At 31.2% G+C, this 23527-nt stretch overlaps 1 protein-coding gene across 3 annotated transcripts; it reads left to right on the forward strand.

The window, feature by feature from the left end:
- Positions 1 to 18942: 18942 nt before the first annotated feature.
- Positions 18943 to 23283, forward strand: LOC107962230 (transmembrane protein 87B). Of its 3 annotated transcripts, none has more exons than XM_041114557.1 (6): positions 18965 to 19107; positions 19246 to 19335; positions 20298 to 21231; positions 21702 to 21797; positions 22095 to 22231; positions 22870 to 23283. In XM_041114557.1, the coding sequence occupies exons 1-6, from the start codon at positions 19052 to 19054 to the stop codon at positions 23048 to 23050; spliced, it is 1494 nt and encodes a 497-aa protein (XP_040970491.1). In that variant the 5' UTR covers positions 18965 to 19051; the 3' UTR covers positions 23051 to 23283. The 3 variants fall into 3 exon arrangements, with proteins under 3 accessions (XP_016754038.1, XP_040970491.1, XP_016754039.1); XM_016898550.2 differs by having other exon boundaries at positions 18968 to 19107; positions 19251 to 19335; XM_016898549.2 differs by having other exon boundaries at positions 18943 to 19335.
- The last annotated feature ends 244 nt before the right edge of the window (positions 23284 to 23527 follow it).

The raw sequence follows: 23527 nt of genomic DNA on the forward strand, positions 1-23527 counted from the left end.
ATACGTCACCGAAACTCTAATGACCTGCGCACGGAAACAACCGTACGCTGAGTATTTCATACTCAGTGGTATTACTATAAATCAAAACTATTTAACATTAACAAATTACAAACATCAACCATAAACTTTATAATCATTTAAACTTCATAACTCTTAAATTCATATTTCATTTTTCACATACTAACTCAATTCATAATTTAACTCATACAATCTTTCTCATACTTTTCAATAGTGCCAAAACAATTAATCTCATTTTCAAAATTTCATTTCAATTATTTACCCTATTAACAAAGCTCGGACTTCGACGGATACGCGGATTCCATCCAAACACACCAGAGTACCCAAGCCAAACACACCCGGAATATTATAAATCCTCCGTAACACACCAGTATAATATTTCCTCCCAAACACACCAATAAGGCATTAAATTCCTCTTCGGATAAACCGAAGTATATAATAACAGAAACATCTTCTCGGCCGAACTACAAATCTCCTCATCACAACACAAATCCAATGGCATGCCATTTGTATCAAATCTAGTTCGACAAGTTAATAGGGTATTATTTTACTTTTCCAATTTCAATTTCATTTCCACAAAAATTTTCAATACTCATTGTAACACCCCTTACCCGTATTTGTCGCCGAAATAGGGTACGAGGCATTGCCGGAGTTTACCGAATTATTTTTTTTGTTAATACGAGTTAAATACTATTCATTTACTAAAACATGTCATGACATCCTTTAGATGGGCCTCAAAGCCCAAAACATACGTCGAGACCAAACCAGAATTAAATCAAAACTATAGGGAATTTTTCGCAAAATCCCAAAGTTTTTTTTTTGTTCAATATAACCCCTTTATAAATATCTAACCTTCTCCGCAAATTTTAAAACCGAGACCAATCCAACCAACCAATTCATTTCAATGAATTTGATACCAAATTATACTTCTATTATAATCATACTATTTAACATATTCATCATTCTTTACTTTAATGTATATTCATTAAACAAGTCTTAGCATTTATATAATCATCAAACCTTATACATGCCATATAAATCAAAAAGGAAATTTACAAAAGCTACCGGAGATAATCTGGATAGTGTGATCCTTTGTGTTGATCCGATCCTCTGTATACTTCCACGTCAATCTACAAGAGACTTATAGAAGCTTAGTAAGTTCATAGGCATAAAACATAAATCTTACCAAATATTTATACACTTATACAATATACACAATTATTAAGTTCACCTGTCAACCACAGTCATTGGTGAGTTCCCTTGTATAAACTTACTACCAGTTATCCATTTCCTTTAATTCTTTTAGGCCCATTTGTCACATATCATTCTTTAACCAAATTAGGGAACGGTTACGGAAAATTGAGTACTTCACTTTCACTTTGCCATAGTATAACTATGGTCTTGCGTATGATCACTTATCACTTTTTGAAGTCATAGTCCTGTCACGGTCTTACACTGATCACATTTATCACTTGTCACTGATCAGATAAGTGTAGCTAAAACTACCACTTATCACTTATCACTTGTCATTGATCAGATAAGTGTAGCTAAAGCTACCACTTATCATTTATCACTTGTCACTGATCAGATAAGTGTAGCTAAAACTACCACTTATCACTTGTCATTAATCAGATAAATGTAGCTAAAGCTACCACTTATCACTTGTCACTGATCAGAAGTACTCAAATCCGACGTTCCACTCAATTTGATCATTTATTCGATTTTCGGGTTGTTATTTTATTCTCTATTCATCAATAAATATATTTCATCATACATTATATAATTCATAAAATTAACATATAATCATTAAACTTCAACCATATGAACTTACCTGGGTCGATTTGCAAAATTTGTGAAAGTTCAAGGACTAATCAGCTACTTTTTCTTTTCCTCGACTTGCTTCAAGTTCTCGATTTGCAGTAAAAATATGAAAAACCAGCTTAATAAAACCCTTCTATGGTGTTTTTGCTGATGAGAATGCAGAAAAATAATGAGAAATCTAGATAATTCCACTTTAGTCCTAGCTTTATTAAGTAAATTTTGCAATATTCCAATTTTGCCCTTAATTCATCAATTTTCCTGCTGATTTCATGCCCTTGCCGTCCAGCCCAAATAGACCTTGGGTTTATTTGCCTTTTAAACCCTCTTTCTTTTATCATTTAAGCTATTTAATCATTTCCCATAATTTTACATGTGTTACAATTTAGTCCTTTTTATTCAATTAACTATTGAAACTTTAAAATTTCTTGACAAAACTTTAATACTAACTTATTAACACTCCATAAATATTTATAAAAATATTTATGGCTCGTTTTAAAATTTTCAAACTCTCGATATCTCGTTTCCGATTCTAATTTTTTTTAAATATTTATTTCTAGTACACTATTCGCTATTTCAAAAATTTTCCTAACTTCACATTTAACTTATATTCACTAAATTATTAATATTTTCTACTCATTTGTCGGATTTAGTGATCTCGAATCACTGTTCCGACACCACTGAAAATTTAGGCTATTACACTCAATCAATTCAAACATCTATTATCTTAATTCATATACAAATTAATTTTCACACATACTTATATTTAATTTCAAATATAATACTTACCTTACCTTAATTATTCCATAACTATAAATTCAATATACAAATTAATAAATAGTTTGAGTTATAGTAATACAAACCCAGAATACGAGTTTACTCCTCAACGATCTTTTCTTTTCCTTTGGATGTCGATGCCTCGTTTTCCTTGTTAGCTAAAAATAATAATAATAACAATTTACATTATTAATTACAGCATTAATTTAAATAATTAATTAAATTCCTACTCATTTTATGCCTAATGTTTGTTTGGTTGCAACTCCCAAACTTACTTCATACTTCATCCGGAATTATTACTTTGTTGTTCTAGCTTCAACAAGAACTTCATATTTCATCCGGATATATTACTTTATTACTCTAGTTTCAACAAGAGCTTCATATTTCATCCAGATAACTTAGTTCTTTTCCATTTTTTTTCTTGTGTGAAAAACCCAATAAAACTCTTGCTAATTGAAAATTCATATATTTATTTCATACTTCAATTCTATTCATTTTTCTTCCATGTTCACCCTAATTATCAAGTATTCATAATATAACCCTAATTTAAAATTTCTTTTAATCTAATCCCTCTATTACAAAACTTATAGCTTACCTTACAATTTAATCCTTTTACTAATTCTAACTTAAAATTTATTCAATTCAATCCCTAATTCATCTTTTTTTTCTTCAATATGAACTTTGTTTAAAAGCTTACAAACTTTCTAACTATCAAATTAAGTTCATCAAAACCTTGTTTTAAACCTTCTAAAACATCAAATTTAAGTGAAAATGACTAAATTTAACTTACCAAACAAACTTGAAGCTTTAAAATCTAAATTTTCCCCTTTTCTTTTCTTTCCCTCTTCTTCCCCTGTTCTTCGAATGCTCTTTGTTTCTTATGCTGTTTGTTTGTTGGCTTTTTGTTTCTTTCTCCTTTTATTTCATTTTATTCTATTTACTTTATTTTAATTTATTTTCTATTTAATTAATTAATAATTATAAAATATCTATTTAATAGCAAATGTATATATTACAATTGTATCCCATATCCACCCTACATTTGTCTTGATCTGATCTATTTCATAATATAATATAATTAATAATTTTAATAATAATAAACATCTAATAAATATCTTTTACTAATTAATAATAAATATAAAATATCTTTTTACTTAAATATTAAGTAAATAACTAAATATATTACAAGTGTACCTATTTTATTATTATTTCAATACACTTGTATACTTCATCACCGTACACTTGTCACACAACTAAATTTTTTTATTTATTTATCTACAATTCATATTATAATTTAAATAAAATAATAATTATATAATTTAATAATTTAATAAAGTAAGAAAAGTCTTACACTTATGCCGCCTCATTCTATAGTAAATGGTATATTTTTCATTTTGGCCCTTTTTATTTTATTTTAATCTACAATTAAACTTTTACTCTTTATTCAATTTAGTCCTTTTTATTATTTACACTAAATTGAGCTAATTTCACTTAATTAAAGCCTAATTAAACACATTACTAGGCTCACAATTATTCCTAATAATTATTTTCAAACTTATTTCACTAAGACGGAGGCCCTATAACTCACTTTTTCGGTGCTCGTGAATTTTGGGTCATTACAGAAAGAAGATAAGTTCTTCTTTACTTTCATCACTTATGAGCCGTGCGAGATGAAAGTCTCATGCACTGTTTTGAATAAGAGAAAGAAGTAAGGAATCCTCTTTTCGACTCTGACCCTCCCACTCTAGTCGATATAATAATTTTCAGTAAATAAAAAATTATATATGCCGGGACATTAACCGTCTCATATATGAAGTTTTTCTTCATGTTTGATAGCCCCTTGAACTGCATGTTTTGTCACTGTGTTTAATCCCTTATTTGAACAGTTGTCTAAACTAACTTTTGAACGACAGTCTAGACAAACTTTTAGGACAACTCAAGTGTAGTATAAAGTGAGCATTTATGTTTGATAGCTCATTGAACTACATGTTTTGTCACTGTGTTTAATCCCTTATTCAAATAGTTGTCTAGATTAACTTTTGGACAACAGTCTAGACATGATTTCAAGACAACTCAAGTGTAGTATAAAGTTAGCATTTTTTTTTTGATCTTCATGATGTGTTACACTATCAAAAAATGATCATTAGACCATGTTTTATTCTATCCTTAATAATGTTGATCGAATTTGGGAAAAGAAAAGGGTGAAGGATTAGCTTTCACCATGTCATACATTATCCTTATTCTTATCATTTTACTTAGAGACCAACCTAGTTATTTTACTTTGATATGAAGGAAGTTATGAGATAAATATTCAAGATATTTTGAGAGATACAATCAGCTATAAATTGATGAAAAATTTGATCTAAAGGCAAACTAGATGAGGACTTGAAGAAGCTTATAAATAGGTTGCATTGTCACACATGTTGGTGTGTTTGTGGGAGTGCTTTTGGCTAGTTATTTGTATATCATTTACTTGGTATCTTAGCAGACTTGCGTTAAACATTTTATGGGAGAGTAAATATTGTTGTAAGTGAGTAATTTGTAAACAATTGGGTTCATTGTTAGGGTTACAATTATCTATTATGTAAGGATAGATTAGACTTAAACCAATAAATAATCCATATTTATTTTTTATAGGATTCTTTTTTGCACTTATATTAAACAATTGAGCATTTAATCTATAAATTCTACTTTTTGGGGTATATAATATTATAAATATTGCATCTTTTTGTCATATATATTAGCTGTAATCCAAATTGGATTAGAATGAGGATATAATAATCTCAATGCAAATTATGAATAATTAGTAGAGGGGTCAATCTAAAATGTAAAGGGACAGCTTTGTACTATTTTTAGATAGTGGCAATATAGCCTTTTTAATTGATTTATACAAAATTGGATTTCAATTTTAGCATCTACAATATGTGATTTTATTTGTAAAATTTCAATTGATTTCGACATCTACAATACATTTCTATTTTTATTTAATTTATATTTATTTATGATTTTTTATAATATAAAAATAAATATTTTATATTTAAAATTATAAAAATATTTTCCAGAAAAAAATTCATATAAAAGTTATTGATTATTTCTTAATTTACTTGAAAAAATATTATTTTTTATAAATATTTATAAAAGAAAATTTAAAATTTTGTCAAATAATATTTAAAAGGTACAAAATAAAATTTATTTTCTTAAAATAAATCTAAAGAAAATTAATATGAAAAAAAATCGAAAACCAAATCTAACTAAACTATAATGAATTAATAAAAAATCTTAAAAAATATCTGACTGAACCTAATCGATTTGCTAAGGATGGCTTGAATTTTCAAGCCAAAGTCAACAATTGATTGCACCCATTTACTGCACTGAAATTGTCCAAATTTTACAAGCGACAAATCTAAAACATGTCGAGATTTGTTGGCAATTGTGGGAATAGAAGGTTGCAAAAATAGTTGGTGTTACAATTTCCATACATGCAATATTAAATGGGTATTGACTTGAAAGCCATGTAAACTAGTATAAATAAGCTTTAGTTTTAAGTCACGAGACACCAATTTTGAGAGTGAATTAGCTAGTGATTTTTTAATTTGAGAGCAATTGTGTAATAGTTTTTGGGTATTTTCGAGTGTGAGTTGTAAGTTTTTCGAGTTGTGTTTTGAGTTTTAGAATACTTGTAATCTTTACATTCTTGTTATAGCGAAATTTCTTTTCATCTCTGTTCATGGAGGTAGATTTTAAAGTCAAATCACGTAAATTTTTATATCATTTTATGTATTCTTTTTTACACATTATTTCTTGTTGAGTGTCTTATTTATTCTCTATAAATTTATTTATGGTCATATCGATATACTTAGTTCAATCCATCCTCAACAAATTGATATTAGAGCTTTGTTTCGATTACTTTTGTGGTATTTGCAAAGTGGTTGTGCATCGATTTTTTTTGTTGCTTACATTGTCACTTAAAATGTTGATATGACTGCAAGTGTATTATAAACTAAATACAAAGTCGAGAAATTCACTAGTAAAAATAGTTTCAATTATTATGGCACATCAAAATACGAGTGATGCTGGTTCAACAAGGATTGCTTAAGGCGTTGTTTGGTAGAGACAAATTACCAAACACACTCATGAAAGTGCAAAAAGAAGATATACTGAAGAAATCACATAGTGTTATTCTACTATGTTCAGGTGATGAAGTATTACGAAAGGTAGCCGAAGTGACCATTGTATTCGGTTTGTGGCTCTGGTTAGAGAGCAAGTACATGATGAAGTCATTGACAAATTGGCTCTACCTCAAGCAACAACTTTACACCCTAAAGGTGGAGGAAGGTACACCTATTTCATAGCACCTTGACACTTTCAATTCTATTATCATGGATCTCAATAATATCCATATTAAAATTGATAATGAGTATCAAGCATTGATTGTTTTTGCATTCTTTACCTCGCTCATATGAGAACTTCGTTAATATTATGTTGTACGATCACGATGATATTTATCTCGAGAAGGTAAAAAAATGCATTAGGTTCTAGTGAGTTAAGAAAGAAACTGACCGGTAAACTGAAACAATCAAGGTGAAGGTTTAGTTGCTTGAGGGAGATCCAAGTCAAGAGGAGGACATTCAAGAAAAACTCATCCTAAATCACAGCCCAAGAAAATAATCCAAAGTGACTGTTTTAAAAACACTGGCAGGTTGTGAAATGGATACTTGGGAAGTATTGTAGACTTATGCTTGGTGTATAATCAAAATGACTATTCTAGAACTATCATTGGTTTTGTGGACTCTGATTATGCTGGAGATTTGGGCAAAAGAAAATCTGTAACAGGCTATGCATTCACTTTTTTGGAGGAGCCATTAGTTGGAAAGTTATATTACAGACTAACATTGCCTTGTCTACAACTGAGGCGGAATATATATATATGACAATAACAAAAGCAGTGAAAGAAGCATTGCAGGTGAAAGGTCTTGTAAGCAGTCTCGTTTTATAATAGGATTCTACTTTTGTATTTTGCAAGTCAATGTGTCACCCATTTGACCAAAAATCAGATGTTTCATGAACGAACCAAACACATTGGCGTGAAATATCTTTTTGTTCAAGAACATGTTACACAAAGGTGATCTCTACAAACAAATTTAAGCATTGCTTGAACATGGTTAGTATTGAGGATTGGTGAATGCCTGAAAAAGCATTTGGAAGAGGCAATCTATATAGTTTCAAGAAATTTGCTATAATGTTCAACTTGGTAGAACTTCAAGCCAAGGTAGAGATTTGTTAAGAATGGTTTAAATTTCCAGGACAAAGTCAACAATTGATTGCACCCATCTAGTGCACCAAAATGTCAGAATTTAGCAAGCAACAAATCTAAAACATGTCAAGATTTGTTGGCAATTGGCATTGAAGGCTGCAAAAGTAATTGATAACCCATACTAAATGACTAGTAATTTGAAGGTCATGCAAAATAATATAAATAGGCCTTAGTTCTAAGCGACGACACACACCAATTTTGAGAGTGAATTAGCTAATGAGTAACCAATTTGAAAGCAATTACATAATATCTCTAGGATATTTTTTGTGTGCAAGCTGCAGCTTCTTGTTATAGTGAAATTTCTTTTTATCTTTTTCCGTGAATGTATATTTTAAAGTCGAATCACGTAAATCCAATATTAAAAAAAATTAGAGTTTAATTTATCTAAATTTATAAAATATTTTTATGAGATGACATGTAAGAGAGAGATTAAATTAGAATCCTTTCGTAATATACAACATTCTTTATGAAAGGAAAAAGTAGTATTAAAATAAAGCTTTGTTTTTTTTTTTAATATAGTGCCAATCAGAAAAGATTCTGAGAAAAGAAAAAAGCTTTAAGAATGAATGCAGCAAAGTATGCGATAGACCAAAATTCAAAGGGGAAAACAGGCTGGCAATTTGAAGTGGGAAATCAGATATATTATATATATATATATAGCTACCACCACACACCTGTCCTTTGTGCTTGATTAGTGGGTTTCTTACCCAAATAATTCCACATTCTAGATCATGTAATTCAATTGAAAAATAAATCACTTTGATAAATTATAACAATTAAACTTTAAATTAATTTGAATTACTTCATGTCTGAATTTGATGATAATAGATTTGACTATGGGTCGAGTCGAACCGGATTCAAATCTATGTAAAATTTTAAGTTTATTTTTTAAGTTCGATTCTGACTCGATCTAAGAAATAGGCTTAAAATTTTGTCCAAGCTTCCAGTCCGACTCGCCTATATGAAAATTTTATTATATTATTTTTTATATAAAAAAATTTTAAAAAATATAATACATATTAATAATAAAAAAATCGTACAATATTCAAATAATAACAACAAAATATTAGTAATATAATAGCAAAATAATAGCAAAATAGCGGTAAATAGCAGTAGGGAAAAAAAATTTAGGCTGAGTAGGGCTCGAGTCAAAAAATCTTACCTAAGGCTTGGTCCATTTTTTTTTTCAAATTCATTTTTAGGGCTTATATTTTTACCTAAATTCTCTCACTTTTTAAACAGACTTTCGAGTCTAAACAGATGACTCAATCCATGATCATAACTAGATGATAGTTGATTTAGTTAAATATATATGAATGATAGATTTTTAATTTCAATTAAACACTTTGATAAAGGGGAAAAAAGATCCCTAATGTCGTGTACGAATTATAACTCAATAACAAGTACTGGTGTACGTTGACAAGATGATTCTATCAGCAGGGAATTGTAAACAAAGATTGGCTTGTTATAGATAGGCTTTAAAATCTTTACTTCAAAACAATATTTATATAATAATATACAAAGCAATTGATTGATTAATATTCTGTTTGTTGCATCATTACCATTCTTTGATTCTTCGTTGTGAGGAAAAAAAAGAAAAAGGTTAAAAGACAGAACATATTCTTCACTGATATGACATAACACACCACTGTTATTGTCATCTAAAAGCCTATTTTTGTACCCTTGTGGGTATCGTTGTTTAAGCTCATTTCCATGCTATTTGATTCCAATTTCATCTTCTTAATCTAAACTCAAATATCACTTAATCTATTTTTATTATAAAAATCATAATTATAAATTGAATTTTGTTAAAGATTGTTTGACGTGAATCTCATCATTTATTGAATAAATAAATATAGTTACAAAACAAAAGGATCAGTGGGGGCAAAAAGTCGAGGGTCGTAGCTTGCCACAGATCCCTATTAAGCACAAAACTGGACTGGGGTTGAAACCAGGTAGTACGAATCATACAGCACAAGTTGAATCCGTATAGAATTATTCTTCTTCTATTTGACTTTGATTAGAATAAAGTTTTCTACCCTTAAATAAATCTAGTTGAAACTCTCTTGTATCATTCGTTTTTCAACATTAGTGAATTTATCCTCCTCCGTCGGTGGTTTTTCTCGAAAGGATTTCCACGTAAAATCGGTGTGTTCTTTTTTACTTTTTTTTTCTTATTGCTTTGAGATCGTTCTACCATCATTATCAACGTTTATTATAACAAATTTAAATTCAAAATAACTTTCAAATAGAGAGTGATTAGGACTTAAGATGACCCAAACCAATAATGATATGAATAAATAAATAAAAACCCACCATCAAACTCAAATGATATAACCTAAAATAACTCAAATACAAAATAACCCAAACACAAAGCCATCTAAACCTAAAATGACCAAAGTAGAAATGACTTGAAACAATAGTTAATCCAAAACTTTAAAAATTAAATTCACCCCATCTATATTGACCCGACTTGTCCATTGAATGTATTACTTATCTGATTACAACTATCATTGATGTCCAATTAATCAAAACCAAGTTTGTTAGAATTGATTGGTTGAATTGAGCATCAGTTTGGAAATAAGAAAAAAATTATTTGACTCCTAAATTGGTACAGATCGATTGAATGGGATTTAAAATTCGATTAAACCAACACTTGAACTAGATTTTATATTTTTAATTTCTATAATTTTTTTAATAATTTATTGAATTTAAACTAAAGAAATTGGTCAAGTCAATTGAACTAAAAATTGATTATCTAATACATTCTATTCCATAACATTAATGAAAACTCAAGTTAAGATTATCTATAATTAATCACAATTCAACACTAATTAGCAAAATAAGCTCTCTGTCCCATTGTGGAAATGGGGATGTTATAATATAACTTAAATAAATTTGTAATGTTGACAAATCCGACTTGAATAAAACAACACAATTAGGAGGAAATAGTTATCCTTATACCTACAATATGATATCTTAATTAGAGAAATTAAATCGTAATTTTTATATTATATTAATGTTTTAATTAAGGGTTAATATTTGATATTGTCTCTACAAGAAGTATTTAAATGCTACCACGTGTCTCTGTTTTATATTAAGACTCTGGTTGAATTACTTTCACAAATTAACTGGACACTAATTTAATTGAAAATTTATTAAAATACCTTTTTATATACAAAACAGAAAATATTAATACAATAGTGTTTTTTATCTTTTCTTACTTTCTTAATAAAATAATATTATAATAAGATTTTAACTACACATTAATTTAAACTTTTAACTTAATTAGCCTTAATTGATTTTAATATAAATTCTTTTATAAAAAAAGTTTCCACTTGTATCAAAGATGTGTCATAATCTAGTCAACTTTTAGGCTATGGTTGTAGAATCCAATATCACTATACTAAATACTTTTCTTTTAATCAATCATACGTTAAAATATGGGTAAACTACACCAGTGGTCACCCTAAATTAATGTTGTTCCTATTTTAGTCACTTTAATTTTTTTTATCAATTTAGTTATTGTCCTTAGAAAATTTGATCAAAATGGTCACACAAACATTAAACCCTTAACGGATTGTTGATTGGACTTGCAAAAAGGAAAAATTATTCTTTTAGTCCCTTTAAATATTACAAAATGTTTAAGTTAACCCCTTAAATCCCTATCAAAAACCCATATTAAAACCCAATATTTGCATCCAAGCCTTTCTTCTTCTTTTCGTTCTTTACCCTCCTTCAAGCCTCGAAAACAACCTTTCTTAATCCCTTATGAAATCCCTAGAGTATACCAAACCCCGTGGCCTACTGTAATTTGATATGTCAAATTAGGCTTCTCATTACACTTAACGAGTTTCTTTTCGAGCAATTTAAGTGTTTTTGTTATGTATTTACTTTTTTTTTTTGCTATATTCAAACTGCACTGTCAAAAGAGAAACAGAGCAGTAGCCAAAGCAGAAAACTTACAGCAAAACATAGAGAAAAAAAAAACACAATCCAAAAACAAAGTTATGTTTTTTACTTAATTTCTGTTATTAGCTTTAATAATTGAATTAGTGTGCTTCTTATCACTTTTGAGACCCGAAATGGTCAATTATGCCATCAAGGACCTAATGGTTGGTTAAGTGTTGTAAGGAGTTATCGGAGGCCCAAACATGAGCGAAAACATCACCTAGAAGGAGGGGTATCGCGATATCAAAGCCTTGAAGTCGTGATATCCCCGAAAATGTTGAATTGAAGAGGATCAAAGCCTTTTCTAATGGTATCGTGATACCAACTATGGGTATCACAATACCCAGTTCCCAAGGACTCTCCATTTCAGGACTGCCGAGGATATCGCAATACCAAGCCCTAGGTCATCACTGTCGAAGGAAGATAAAAAAAAATACTAGAATGGTAGTCTTTTTCCAACATGTCCCCCAATCAAAGACACACGCTCAGGGAAAAATTGGTCAACAAAATTAAGTCTGATATCTACTAAAAAAGGCCAAAATATTGGCTAGAGAGAGAGAGCCACTTAGACACAAGTTTAGGATAGTTTCTCTTAGTTTTTCTATTCATATTCTTTATGTTTAGTCTCTCCATAATTGTAGAACTTATTTTTCTACAATTTCTTTGTGTTCTTAGCATTTTTGTAGTTAGTTAAGTTAGTTACTACTATAGCCTAGGGTTATTTACATGTTTAGTACATTGAACTTGCTTGTAATTACATTTTAATCTTTAGTTTAACGTTACTTTAGTTTATTTTATTTTTATCCGTTAAAAATCACATATTTATTGTTCTTGCTCATTTAATTTGTTGTTAGTTGCTTGTTTTTCAATTCTTTTTAATTAAAAATCCAACCTTCCATTACTTTTTATTGAGTTTGTTTCAATGGCTTTCATGGTTGTTTCTTTGTTGTTTGTTAGTTTAGAAATGATAATGAGTAGCTAAATATTTAGGGGTTGGTTGATAGAAATGATGGGTAATTGATTTTTGGGTTCAGGGACTAAATTGCAAAATTGGACTAAATCGAATAGCCTTAAAAACTTAGGATTGGTGCCCCTAAGGGAAAATTGAGATAAGTTAGACCGATAGGAGATCTTATTGGGCACCAATTTGATAAGTCCTGGATTAGTCGGTGAGGTCGAGAGATAAACTGGACTAATTTGTCTAATTTGGTAAAGTTGAGGCCGAAAGGTAAAATGGAGTCAATTTAGGAGTAAAAGAAATTTAGACCCCTAATTCGGAAGTCAACCAACCACTCTTTTTTATCGCGTTTACTCATATTTGATATTTACATAGTTTGCTTTCTTTACAATTTAGTCCTTTTTTATTATAGGTAATTAATTAGTTTTAATCAACTTCAATTATGGTTTTTCGTACTATAGCATTTAGCAAGTAGTTGTTTAGACTCTTTAATTGCTTGTTTGTAGCTAGAATTCACTTAATCGCCAACTCCTTTGGATTCGATCCTCGGAGTACTCTTGTACCTCGTTGTACAAATATATTACAACTGATTTGTCACACTTGCAGATACCACACATTATTATTTTGATTTGACTGTTGTTATTTGTGTTGATTTCTCTCGTGGTCTGCGAGGAAGACGAGAGGCGATCACCCTACAACGATATCATTTCGATATATCCAATAGAGTCTACTACTCTTTTTTCTAGCCCTACCACCATTTTTGAGAACCTCGACTTTAAAATCGAGTATTTCAACGACAAAGACTCCATCTGCATTTTCCAACAAAACTTGCATTTTCCCTTTATCCACACACTTAATTTGCTTAAAGAACATTAAACTAGGACCAAATTTAAAATCATTAGTAATAAAACTACAATTAACTTGATCACAATCCTTTCTGTAATCCAATTCAAACCTAATCTTACATTGAACAATCATTGAACAAAATCTCTCATTTGCTTTACTAACATCCAAATTCTCTCCCTCACTTAAACAAGAACTAGTGTTTCCATTATCAACCAAACTAAACTCAAAATTCTCAAGGTTTCTAACACCCAATATAGAAGGCCCAAAACAACTCAAACTATGTTTAGAATCAAAACTTTGAAGAACCCTAGAGATTAAAGTACCAGAAACATTGAAATTAGTCAAGTAATTAAGCTTACTTGGTGCTCTCCTTCCAATGACTAGGATTTCTAATCCCCTAATCTGGAACTATTGTCATAAGCCACTACGAGGGTTTAAGATACTACCATTTAAAGAGGAAGAAGAAGAAAGAAGGGAAAATGATTTGGGAATTTGTAAAATGAGCTTTACTAGAACTTTAGATCCGGGTTTTATTACTATCAAAGGTATCATGAGAAAATTGAGCATTAAACGTAGTCTTTTTAGGCACATTGGCAACTGTATTTGATTGGAAAAAATAGAGTCCTCATAGCTGAAATACTTGATTTTAAAGTTGAGGTTGTTAGAAACGATGAAAGGGAGTGGAAAAAAGAGTAGTAGGCTACGCCGAAGATACTGGAACAACATCGTTGCAATGTTTAGTGCACTCTAGCAGGATTTCAGAAGGGATTAAGGAGGTTGTTTTTGGGGCTTGAAGGAAGATAAAGAGCGTAAAGAATAAGAGGGGACTTTGATGTAAATATTGAGTTTTATTTGGGTCTTTTTATATGAATTTAAGGGATTAACTTAAATTTTTTGTAATTTTTAAAGAGATTAAAAGAACAATTTTTCCTTTTTTGCATATCCAATCAACAATTGTTAAGGGTTTAACAGCTGAATGACCATTTCGGTCAGTTTTTCTAATGACTGTGACTAAATTGACAAAAAAAAGATTTAGAGTGACCAAAATAAGAATGACACTATTTTTAGATGACCTTTAATATAGTTTACCTTAAATATTAACAAAGTTAAAACAGGATAATATCAGCGTAACATACTTCCATCTCGTGTAGGCATAACTACCGGTACCAAATGACAAACTTATAACCATTAAATAGGGATCTAGGAAGAAAGTTTGGATTTTGATATCTAATTAATCGTCCCATTAAAATCAATTTGCAATAAAGGAAAGAGTCAAGTTGAATATAAACTCACATGCAACTCAAGATTTAAAGGATATGGAATTACATAACTTTAATATCCATTTGCATTTAATAAGATTTCTAATTTTATTTTTAAAATTTGGTTCGTAGAATGTAACATTATTCCTCTTAATTAATTTTACATTTCGAACTAAGATTAATTGTTTGGTTTCTGAATTTTTTTGACCACCCTATAATTTCACACTCCCAAATAGTGTTAAAATGTCTGAATATAGAATGTGATCTTAATATTAGTCATCTTATAAATTATCTTAGATTACGAGTGTAATATTTAATCTTCGACCAATTTACCTTTTATTTCTATTATTTTGATTAATTATAAATAAAAATATATGTTTTTCTTGATGTGAAACAATAGATATCATATCTTAAAATTATAATTTAGTATATTAATTATAACTATAATTATGATTTATAAATTTATTTCAACATCATATATTTGCTTATTAATATATAAATTGCAATACCATCAAAGAATATTTATAATTTATCATAATTCTATAAAAAATTGGAACTAAAAATATTTAAAAAAACTAAACCGGTTAAAAATTATATAATAAAGAAAATTTAGAAAATTGTGTTATATATAATCCTAAATTTGTCAATTCCAACATTCCACATCATAATCTACTATTATCAAAAAAAAAATCACATTCATTTCATCTTAAGTTGATGATAATAGATTGTCATTTTTCTTTTCAAGTGTGCTTTTTGGTTGAGAACATTTTTCTTTGAAGTTGATTTGGGATTGGGGGCTCAATCCAAATTTCGTGTTTAAAGCTTGGTAATGTCTTTTTAATGGGCTTTAATTGGGTTCCTTCTTCAAGCCTAAATATGTCTAACTTTAATATAAATTAAACATGTTGATGTCGATTGTATCATTCATCAAATTGATTGATAGTTTTGGTATCCCTTGTTTAGCGAGTTCATAAGCAACGTGGTTCCCTTTCCTTCTAGTATGATATGAGTGGCCTGGAAGCAGTGAGATTTCTCATTAATCCTCTACACTCAAAATGTGTATATATATATATGGCCAATGAATGATAGGGGTCCACGTCCGTCCCATTCAAAGCCTTAATCACATGCAAAGCATCGGCTTCCAAGATGATGCACTTGAACCCCATCAAGGGCTGCCATTGCTACTAAAGCTTCAACCATAGAGCCATCATGGACCTCGTTGGTTCTACAAGCCATGCTCCTCATTAACAAAGCCGTTGTGGTCTCTAACAACCACTCCAATACTGCCCTTCTAATCACCTTCGTCGAAAGAGGCGTTAAAGTTCACTTTCAATAAATTAGCACAGAGGCCTTTCCAATGTGTAATGCCCGGTTGCAAATAGGGTGAGGCTTTGGTTTGCACCCTTTGGAATTCCTCCTTGTATGCTAAAGCTCATATTACAATGTTCCGAGCCATTTCAATCTTGGGATTAATAACAATGGCATTTCAAGTATTCCAAGCAACTAAAAGCATCATAACCAAGCTCTCTAAGTTATCCTTCTTGAGTATCCTTATCGTCTTTTCCAACCAATCCACCATTGAGGTAGTACTTGAGAGCGTGATTTGCTGAGAGAGACCACTAAGCTCGAGCATTTCCTTTGACAGGGAGCGGTTCCTAAGCGCACGCATCCCGTCCTCTTCTTCCCCAGGACATTGCTCCCAATGTCCCGCATCCAGATGTCTTTCCTGGCAGCATTGCCAACAAGACAATCAAACTCTACAAGGTACATTCAAAGACCAAAGGGTCTTTCAAATTTTCGGTGGCGGTCGTCCGTCTCCCATTTTGAGAGAGATTTGATTACCCTAACACATACCTGACATTCTTCGCATGATGCCATATTAGTTTGTCTTGTGTGCCTGGTTTGTATAGGTGAATCTCGCATATCAAGTCACCCTGATAAAGGACAAAGATTTCCTAACAAGACCTTTCCTCCCATTTATGTTGCTTTGGGTTGTTGAGATCAGAAACAGTTGCATCTCTTCGAAGTGAAATCGTGTGGAATATCCGAGAGTGATCTTTATTGGGAATCCATCAATCTTCTCAAACCTTAACAGAATAATCATCTCCATATCTCAACCGTGTGCTACTCCCTAGCATGTCTTTTGATTGTCAAAGGCTTCTCTAAATATACTAGGGCTTGGAGCCAAGGGGCACATTCAAGAGGCAATCATCTAGGAAGTATCAAGATAGGAGGACCCATGGTAAAGGTGATAGAATTCATCGAACACAAAACATTACTTTTAAGCCTGCCTCCGGTTCATCAAGAAATAAATTCACTCCAAAAGAACATATATCACTCCCACAATATAATATTTGTCTTCTAGCCTATTTTCTTGAAAAGAAGGTTAATTAGCTTTGATGATTCACAAACAATTTATAGACTAAACTACGAACTTATATTTGAACTCCTACCATGAATGAGATTTTATCTTATGGTGGGTTCGGAGGAGTAGTGCGTTTAGTGTAAAACAGCGATGACGGTGAAATTAAATACTGTAACGATACTGTAGTGTGAGACAAAAAGTAAGTTAAACACACCTCATGACCGTCCATCCAAACCCACCCTTAATCAATAACTTAAACGGTAACTATCTTTTACTCTAAGCATTAAAGTTTAACTTGAATAGGATTTATCTAAATAATGTCACCTAAATTAAATAATTAACTTAATTACCATATACGTCGCATCAGTTACCAACATTCTCCCACTTAAGTTATATCATAATTTCAGTAAGTAATATTCAAATCCAAACTTTATTATGTCCATTGAATACTTTAGTCCAACTCCTATTTTGGTCTAATTGAAAAAAAAACTAATTCAAGGACTAAAAGATAATTTAACCCTTAAAGGGATCAATTTCAAAATTACATATGAACTTTGGTCTAATGTATAATTTTATACATGAAATTTTGATTTGATTCAATTCTCACAAATCATTAATGCAATTATTGATATAACATCATTTTTAATGTTTATATATTACATACACAAATAATTATATTTATCCAATATAAAAATAAATCGATGTATTTATTTTTTAAAAATTTATATGATTGAATCAAAATTAAAATTTCATATACACATTTAAACTACAATAAAATTTTTATCTGTATAATTAATACCAAATCAAAATTCATATATCATATTATACATTAAATCAAAGTTTATATATAATTTTGAGATTTATCTTTAAAAAATTAAGCAACTTTCTATATTCCTCACTAGACCTGTCCATGGGTCGGGTCAGGTTCGGGTCGAGCCTTAACAAAATTTTAGGCTTGTTTGATTGACCCGGGCCCAACCCAAAAAATAGGCCTAAAAGTTTGCCTAAGCTTGACCTAGATAAAAATACTAAAACCCAAGTTTGGTCAAGCCCAGCCCGTCCGTATTGTTTTTTTTGTATAAAACTTTTTTTGAAAATATAATACATCAAAAACATTAAAAAAACATTTAAATCTTTCCCAATAAATTGAAAATAAAAAAAATATATTTATATTTAAATAACACTAACATGAGTATATCTTAACAAACAAATGCCTCTAAAATAATAGCAAAATTAACAATAAAATAAAAATTATACAATATCCAAACAATAATAATAAAATAGTAACAACATAATAGTGGAATAGCAGCAACACGTGAGAAAATAATAATAAAACAATATTTTTTTTTCTTTTTATAAATTTAAGTCGGGCTAAGCCCGAGTCAAAAACATTTTATTCAGCGCCTTGATCCTTTTTTAAACAATTTTTATTTTTTACTTAAACTTATTTTTCAAATTTATACTTTTGTTCAAATTCTTCTCATTTACATGTCAATTTCTCAGCTCTTCCAAAAAAAATTTGAAAGCCGAACGTGAAATAACATGTGCTACAAATAAAAAAATGGAGTCAATCACTCAATCTAAACATATTTCGTCAAACATTATAAAAATAAGATAAGATTATATTTCTACAATTATAAAAATTAAAATTGAAAACAGAACACAGACAAACCAAAAGGCGAAAAAGGACAGAACCGAAGTGAAAACAGAGAAAAAGAGGGTGAGAGAAAGAGAGAGAGGGAGAGATGATGGGCAACAACAGGGAATTCATTTGTTTATCTTATGATCTGATTGGAAATGGGTATTTTCAGAAACTCACATTTGTAGTATTAATATATTTCAGCTGCTTTGCCATAAACCAAGTGGGTGCTTCCATCCATGAATATCAAAACCAAAGCTTTTTTCGCCGTTCTAATTCTTTCTTCTTCCATGGTGGAAGCGAAGGCCTTTATGCTTCAAAGCTTCACGTTGATCCTGACAAAAAGCCTTCTCCTGAGGAAAATCATCTCAATGGCAAGTCTTTTATCAGGTCATCATTGTGTTTTTTTTCCCCTTTTCTTGATCTATTTCTCTTTTCCTAGTTTCAGCTTTTCCTTTTAATGTTGTATTATAGGATAATTTTTTGTTTCAATTATGATTATCAGCTTAATTCCCTTTTTAATCTAATTTGAACAGTGTTAATATTGTTATCAATTTTTTGGGGATTTTCCTTTTGGGGGGTTGTTTTCATTGCTCATTTCATTATTAGGTTCTTTTATAATGGATATAAATTACCATCAATTATATGCTGGATAATTGTAAGCTAACAAAGTGGTAGCTTATCTGCACTGTTCGCATTAGAAAAATTAAACAAGTTGCATGTTTTTGTAATGAGCATTTTATCATTTGTTGATCTCATGATTTTGTCCATGTTGTATTTGAAGATTGTGGATCATTTTAGGGGACCAATGTTGGCTTCATTTTGTTTTCTGTTGAGATTGTGTCAGGAGCAAACAAATTTACTTATGTTCTGTCATGTTTTATTGAATGAATGAATGTAAGAATGTTACATTGTGAAAACCATCCCATGATTTATTGACACTAATATCATGCAGCTGGAAAATCTGTTATTTAGTCAATTTATTCGGTTTGGCATGTCATATACATCAATGTTGCAATTTAGATTAATGAAGGCATTATTGAACAATCCGGATAAATTTTCGTCTCCTATGAATGTAGGACATTGTTATACTTGATCCTACAGACTTTTAGCTAGGTGCTAATTCATTTGGCAAGCAAATCTTCTGTTGTTAAGGAGATTTCTGCAGTAATTACTTATTTCGTGATGATGAGACCATCTATCATATATTTAGGGCACTATGTTGGTGAATTCGGATATTTTAGGCATTACATCATTTCATTCTAGTCATGGCACAGATGTTTTATTTCTTCCATTCAAATTGAATAATTCTGGAACTTCTCTTGTACCTCTGATGCCATTATTGCTTTCAGGTTTGAGTCAATCACCTTTCGAAGACCGAAAGAGTCTGCCGAAAAAAAGAATGAGATGCAGCAAAAAACTGGATTGGTTGAGGCTATAATAGTTGAGGTAAAAGACAGGGAGAAAATTGGAGGTTCTTATTTGCATTCTGCCGCAATATGTTGCACTCCGGATCTTTCTAAGGAAGGATCCTGCAATGTAGGGGAGGTTATCATCCACCAAGATCCAAATTACCCTTATAATCCGCAACGAATACAAACCTTCTTTGAAGGAAAAACGGAAGAGACTACTATGTTGCTACAAACAGTTGAGATCAATCATACTGGAATGTACTATTTGTATTTCATGTTTTGCGATCCAGAACTCATGGGCACTACGATCAGTGGAAGAACTGTCTGGAGAAATCCTGACGGTTATCTTCCAGGAAAGATGGCACCACTAATGACATATTTTGGGTTAATGTCTCTGGCATATCTTGGTCTAGGTCTTGTCTGGTTTCTGTGGTCTGTCCAATACTGGAAAGATATAATACAACTGCAGTACCACATTACAGCAGTGATAGGTCTGGGAATGTGTGAAATGGCTCTATGGTACTTCGAATATGCAAATTTTAATGCAACCGGAAACAGACCAATGGGAATCACACTTTGGGCAGTTACCTTCACTGCTGTTAAAAAGACAGTCTCTCGTCTACTCCTTTTAGTGGTATCGATGGGCTATGGTGTTGTGCGGCCAACCCTTGGAGGTGTAATCCTCAAATTTCTCCTTCTTGGCCTGACATACTTTGTCTTTTCAGAAGCACTCGGGCTGGTTGAAAATCTGGGGAATATTGATGACTTAACTGGAAAAGCTAGGCTGTTTCTGGTTCTACCTGTTTCTCTGTTGGATGCTTGCTTCATAATCTGGATCTTTTCGGCATTGTCCCAAACTCTAGAGAAGCTTCAGGTAGTGCCAAGCTTATCTTTTCATATTACAACCATAAAGAATAGCTTGAATTGTCCCTTAATATGTATCGTTTTTCTTTTTTTAATACACTCGATCTTAGCAGATGTTATATCTTCCTCTTGCATTACATGTAAATCTTGGTTGTGCAATGATATTCATGTAACAAAAATCACGCTCCACAAGAATCAGTTTTCCATTCCATTTGATGTCGCTTCCCATAATTAGACAAATCATAGTCTTGCTCATAATATCTTGTAGCCTTGTTTGGTGAAAGCTCAATAAGTGAATCCTTTCTGCATGTTGATGCTTGCAGATTTCTATTTTGCTTGTTTTGAGCAATAGTGAATATAGCTCCCAACTTCGCTTTAGTAGACAGAGAAGATTTATTATCTTTCATTTCTAAACGAAGTACATTTTCTTTCCATTTGATTGATTTAAAATTTAAAGGGTTTACTCCTCTTGTGGCACAGATTAGGAGGAGCATGGCCAAGTTTGCGCTCTACCGGAAGTTTACCAATTCACTAGCAATATCAGTTCTGCTCTCCATTGCTTGGGTTGGTTACGAGGTGGTTTGATCACTTCTCTTTCATCATATACAAGTTTGCTTCATTGTGTTGTCTTTTATCCTCCCTCTCTCCCTACCTCCATCTCAACTCTCAAGTCCATGTTTTTAAGAAAGCTAGTTACTCTTAGATTATATGGATCTGAAATTCTCCATTTCCAGCTCCTTTTACCCGTCATCTGTATCATTGTACATGCTCCGAACATTTAAATAAATATGAGATTATTTTCTAAATATGGGTTGTAGGTTATTTTCTAAATATGAGTTGTAGGAGTTCATCTAATCAAGCTTTCTTGTTCAGTTGTACTTTAATGCAGCTGACCCATTAAGTGAGTTGTGGCAAAGAGCTTGGATAATCCCGGCTTTCTGGAATCTTCTTGCATTTGTACTTTTGGTGGTGATATGCAGTCTTTGGGCTCCGTCAAATAATCCGACACGGTAATCCCTGGAAATCGAAACTTGCAATTTCTTTGTTAGGTAGACTGCTATTTGCTTAACTTCAGTTAGACGATGTTTTTGCTGGAAATTAGAGATTTATATGGACTTCGTTTGGTAATAAGATCTGTTAAAAGAATTAGCTTTCAGTGAGATATTACAAGTCTGGAAAAAAAAAATGAGGTATTCACTTTAGAGTTGTGAAGCTTGAGCCAACCTCAGGTTTGTTTAATTGCTTTATTAAGCGTGAGCAATTTGTTTTCGTTCACGAGCATCTATCCAGGTGTGCTTTATTAGGCCAATTACATGGAATCTGGGACTAAATCGAGCTAGTCAGCCTTACTTAGAAACGTTAGAGTGATCTTTTAGAAATCCTTTGGACACTCTTTGCATCTAGAGTATCACCATCATAGTACTCTACAAGGTTAGGTTTCATTACACTTTCACTTGTGGCTTGACTATGCTGCTTGTTAGATTGGCTTTTTAAATACACTCGGTACATATAATCATACGAGAAAATCAGCACATTACTGAATATGAGTATTTATGTAGTTCAGAACAATTTGTTGTAGCATTTGTTGTTTATGTTCCTTTCTAACCGTGCTTCATCATAAGAGTTCATTTGTTATGTGTTTGTTCAGATATGCATATAGTGAGGAAACAGGGGATGAGCTCGAAGACGAGGGTATCTCACTCACTAGCAGTAGTGTTCTATTGGCCGGAGAATCGGCAAACAAGCAGCTGGAAAGGAAGGAAAGGAGGGCATCAAATGCCGATTTATTCAGGCTCGGTGAAGAGGTCGAGGAGGATAAAAGAGAATAGTGACATTTTCTTCCTGTGTCCCAATAGAATTTATGTTGCCCCCTTTCTGCATCTAATATGATTAACCCTTTCCCTTATGGTCCCTGTCATTTTCTCAATTTTTTTTACACAAAGCCAACTATTACTTGAGATAGAAGGAATTATTGCAGATGTTAGGATTCTGAGTTTTAAGCAAACATACGATATTTTATGTTTGTTTGCAATAGGCAGAAAAGAGATCATTTAAAGCATAATTCATGCGAGCTCAAGTCTGTTTATTATTTATTTAATTTGATAAACAAACATAAATTAATTAATTAATAAAACCAAACTATTCACAGGTGATTTGTTCACTTACAAACCTAACAAAAACCAAGAGTTTGTGGTGAAGATAAGTTGATGCACGTTCACCATAACCAACAATGGACGGAATTTCCTGATAAAACTACCTTGATGCACGTTCACCATAACCAACAATGGACGGAATTTCCTGATAAA

This window comes from Gossypium hirsutum, chromosome A05, assembly GCF_007990345.1.
Source record: "Gossypium hirsutum isolate 1008001.06 chromosome A05, Gossypium_hirsutum_v2.1, whole genome shotgun sequence".
NCBI lineage: Eukaryota > Viridiplantae > Streptophyta > Magnoliopsida > Malvales > Malvaceae > Gossypium > Gossypium hirsutum.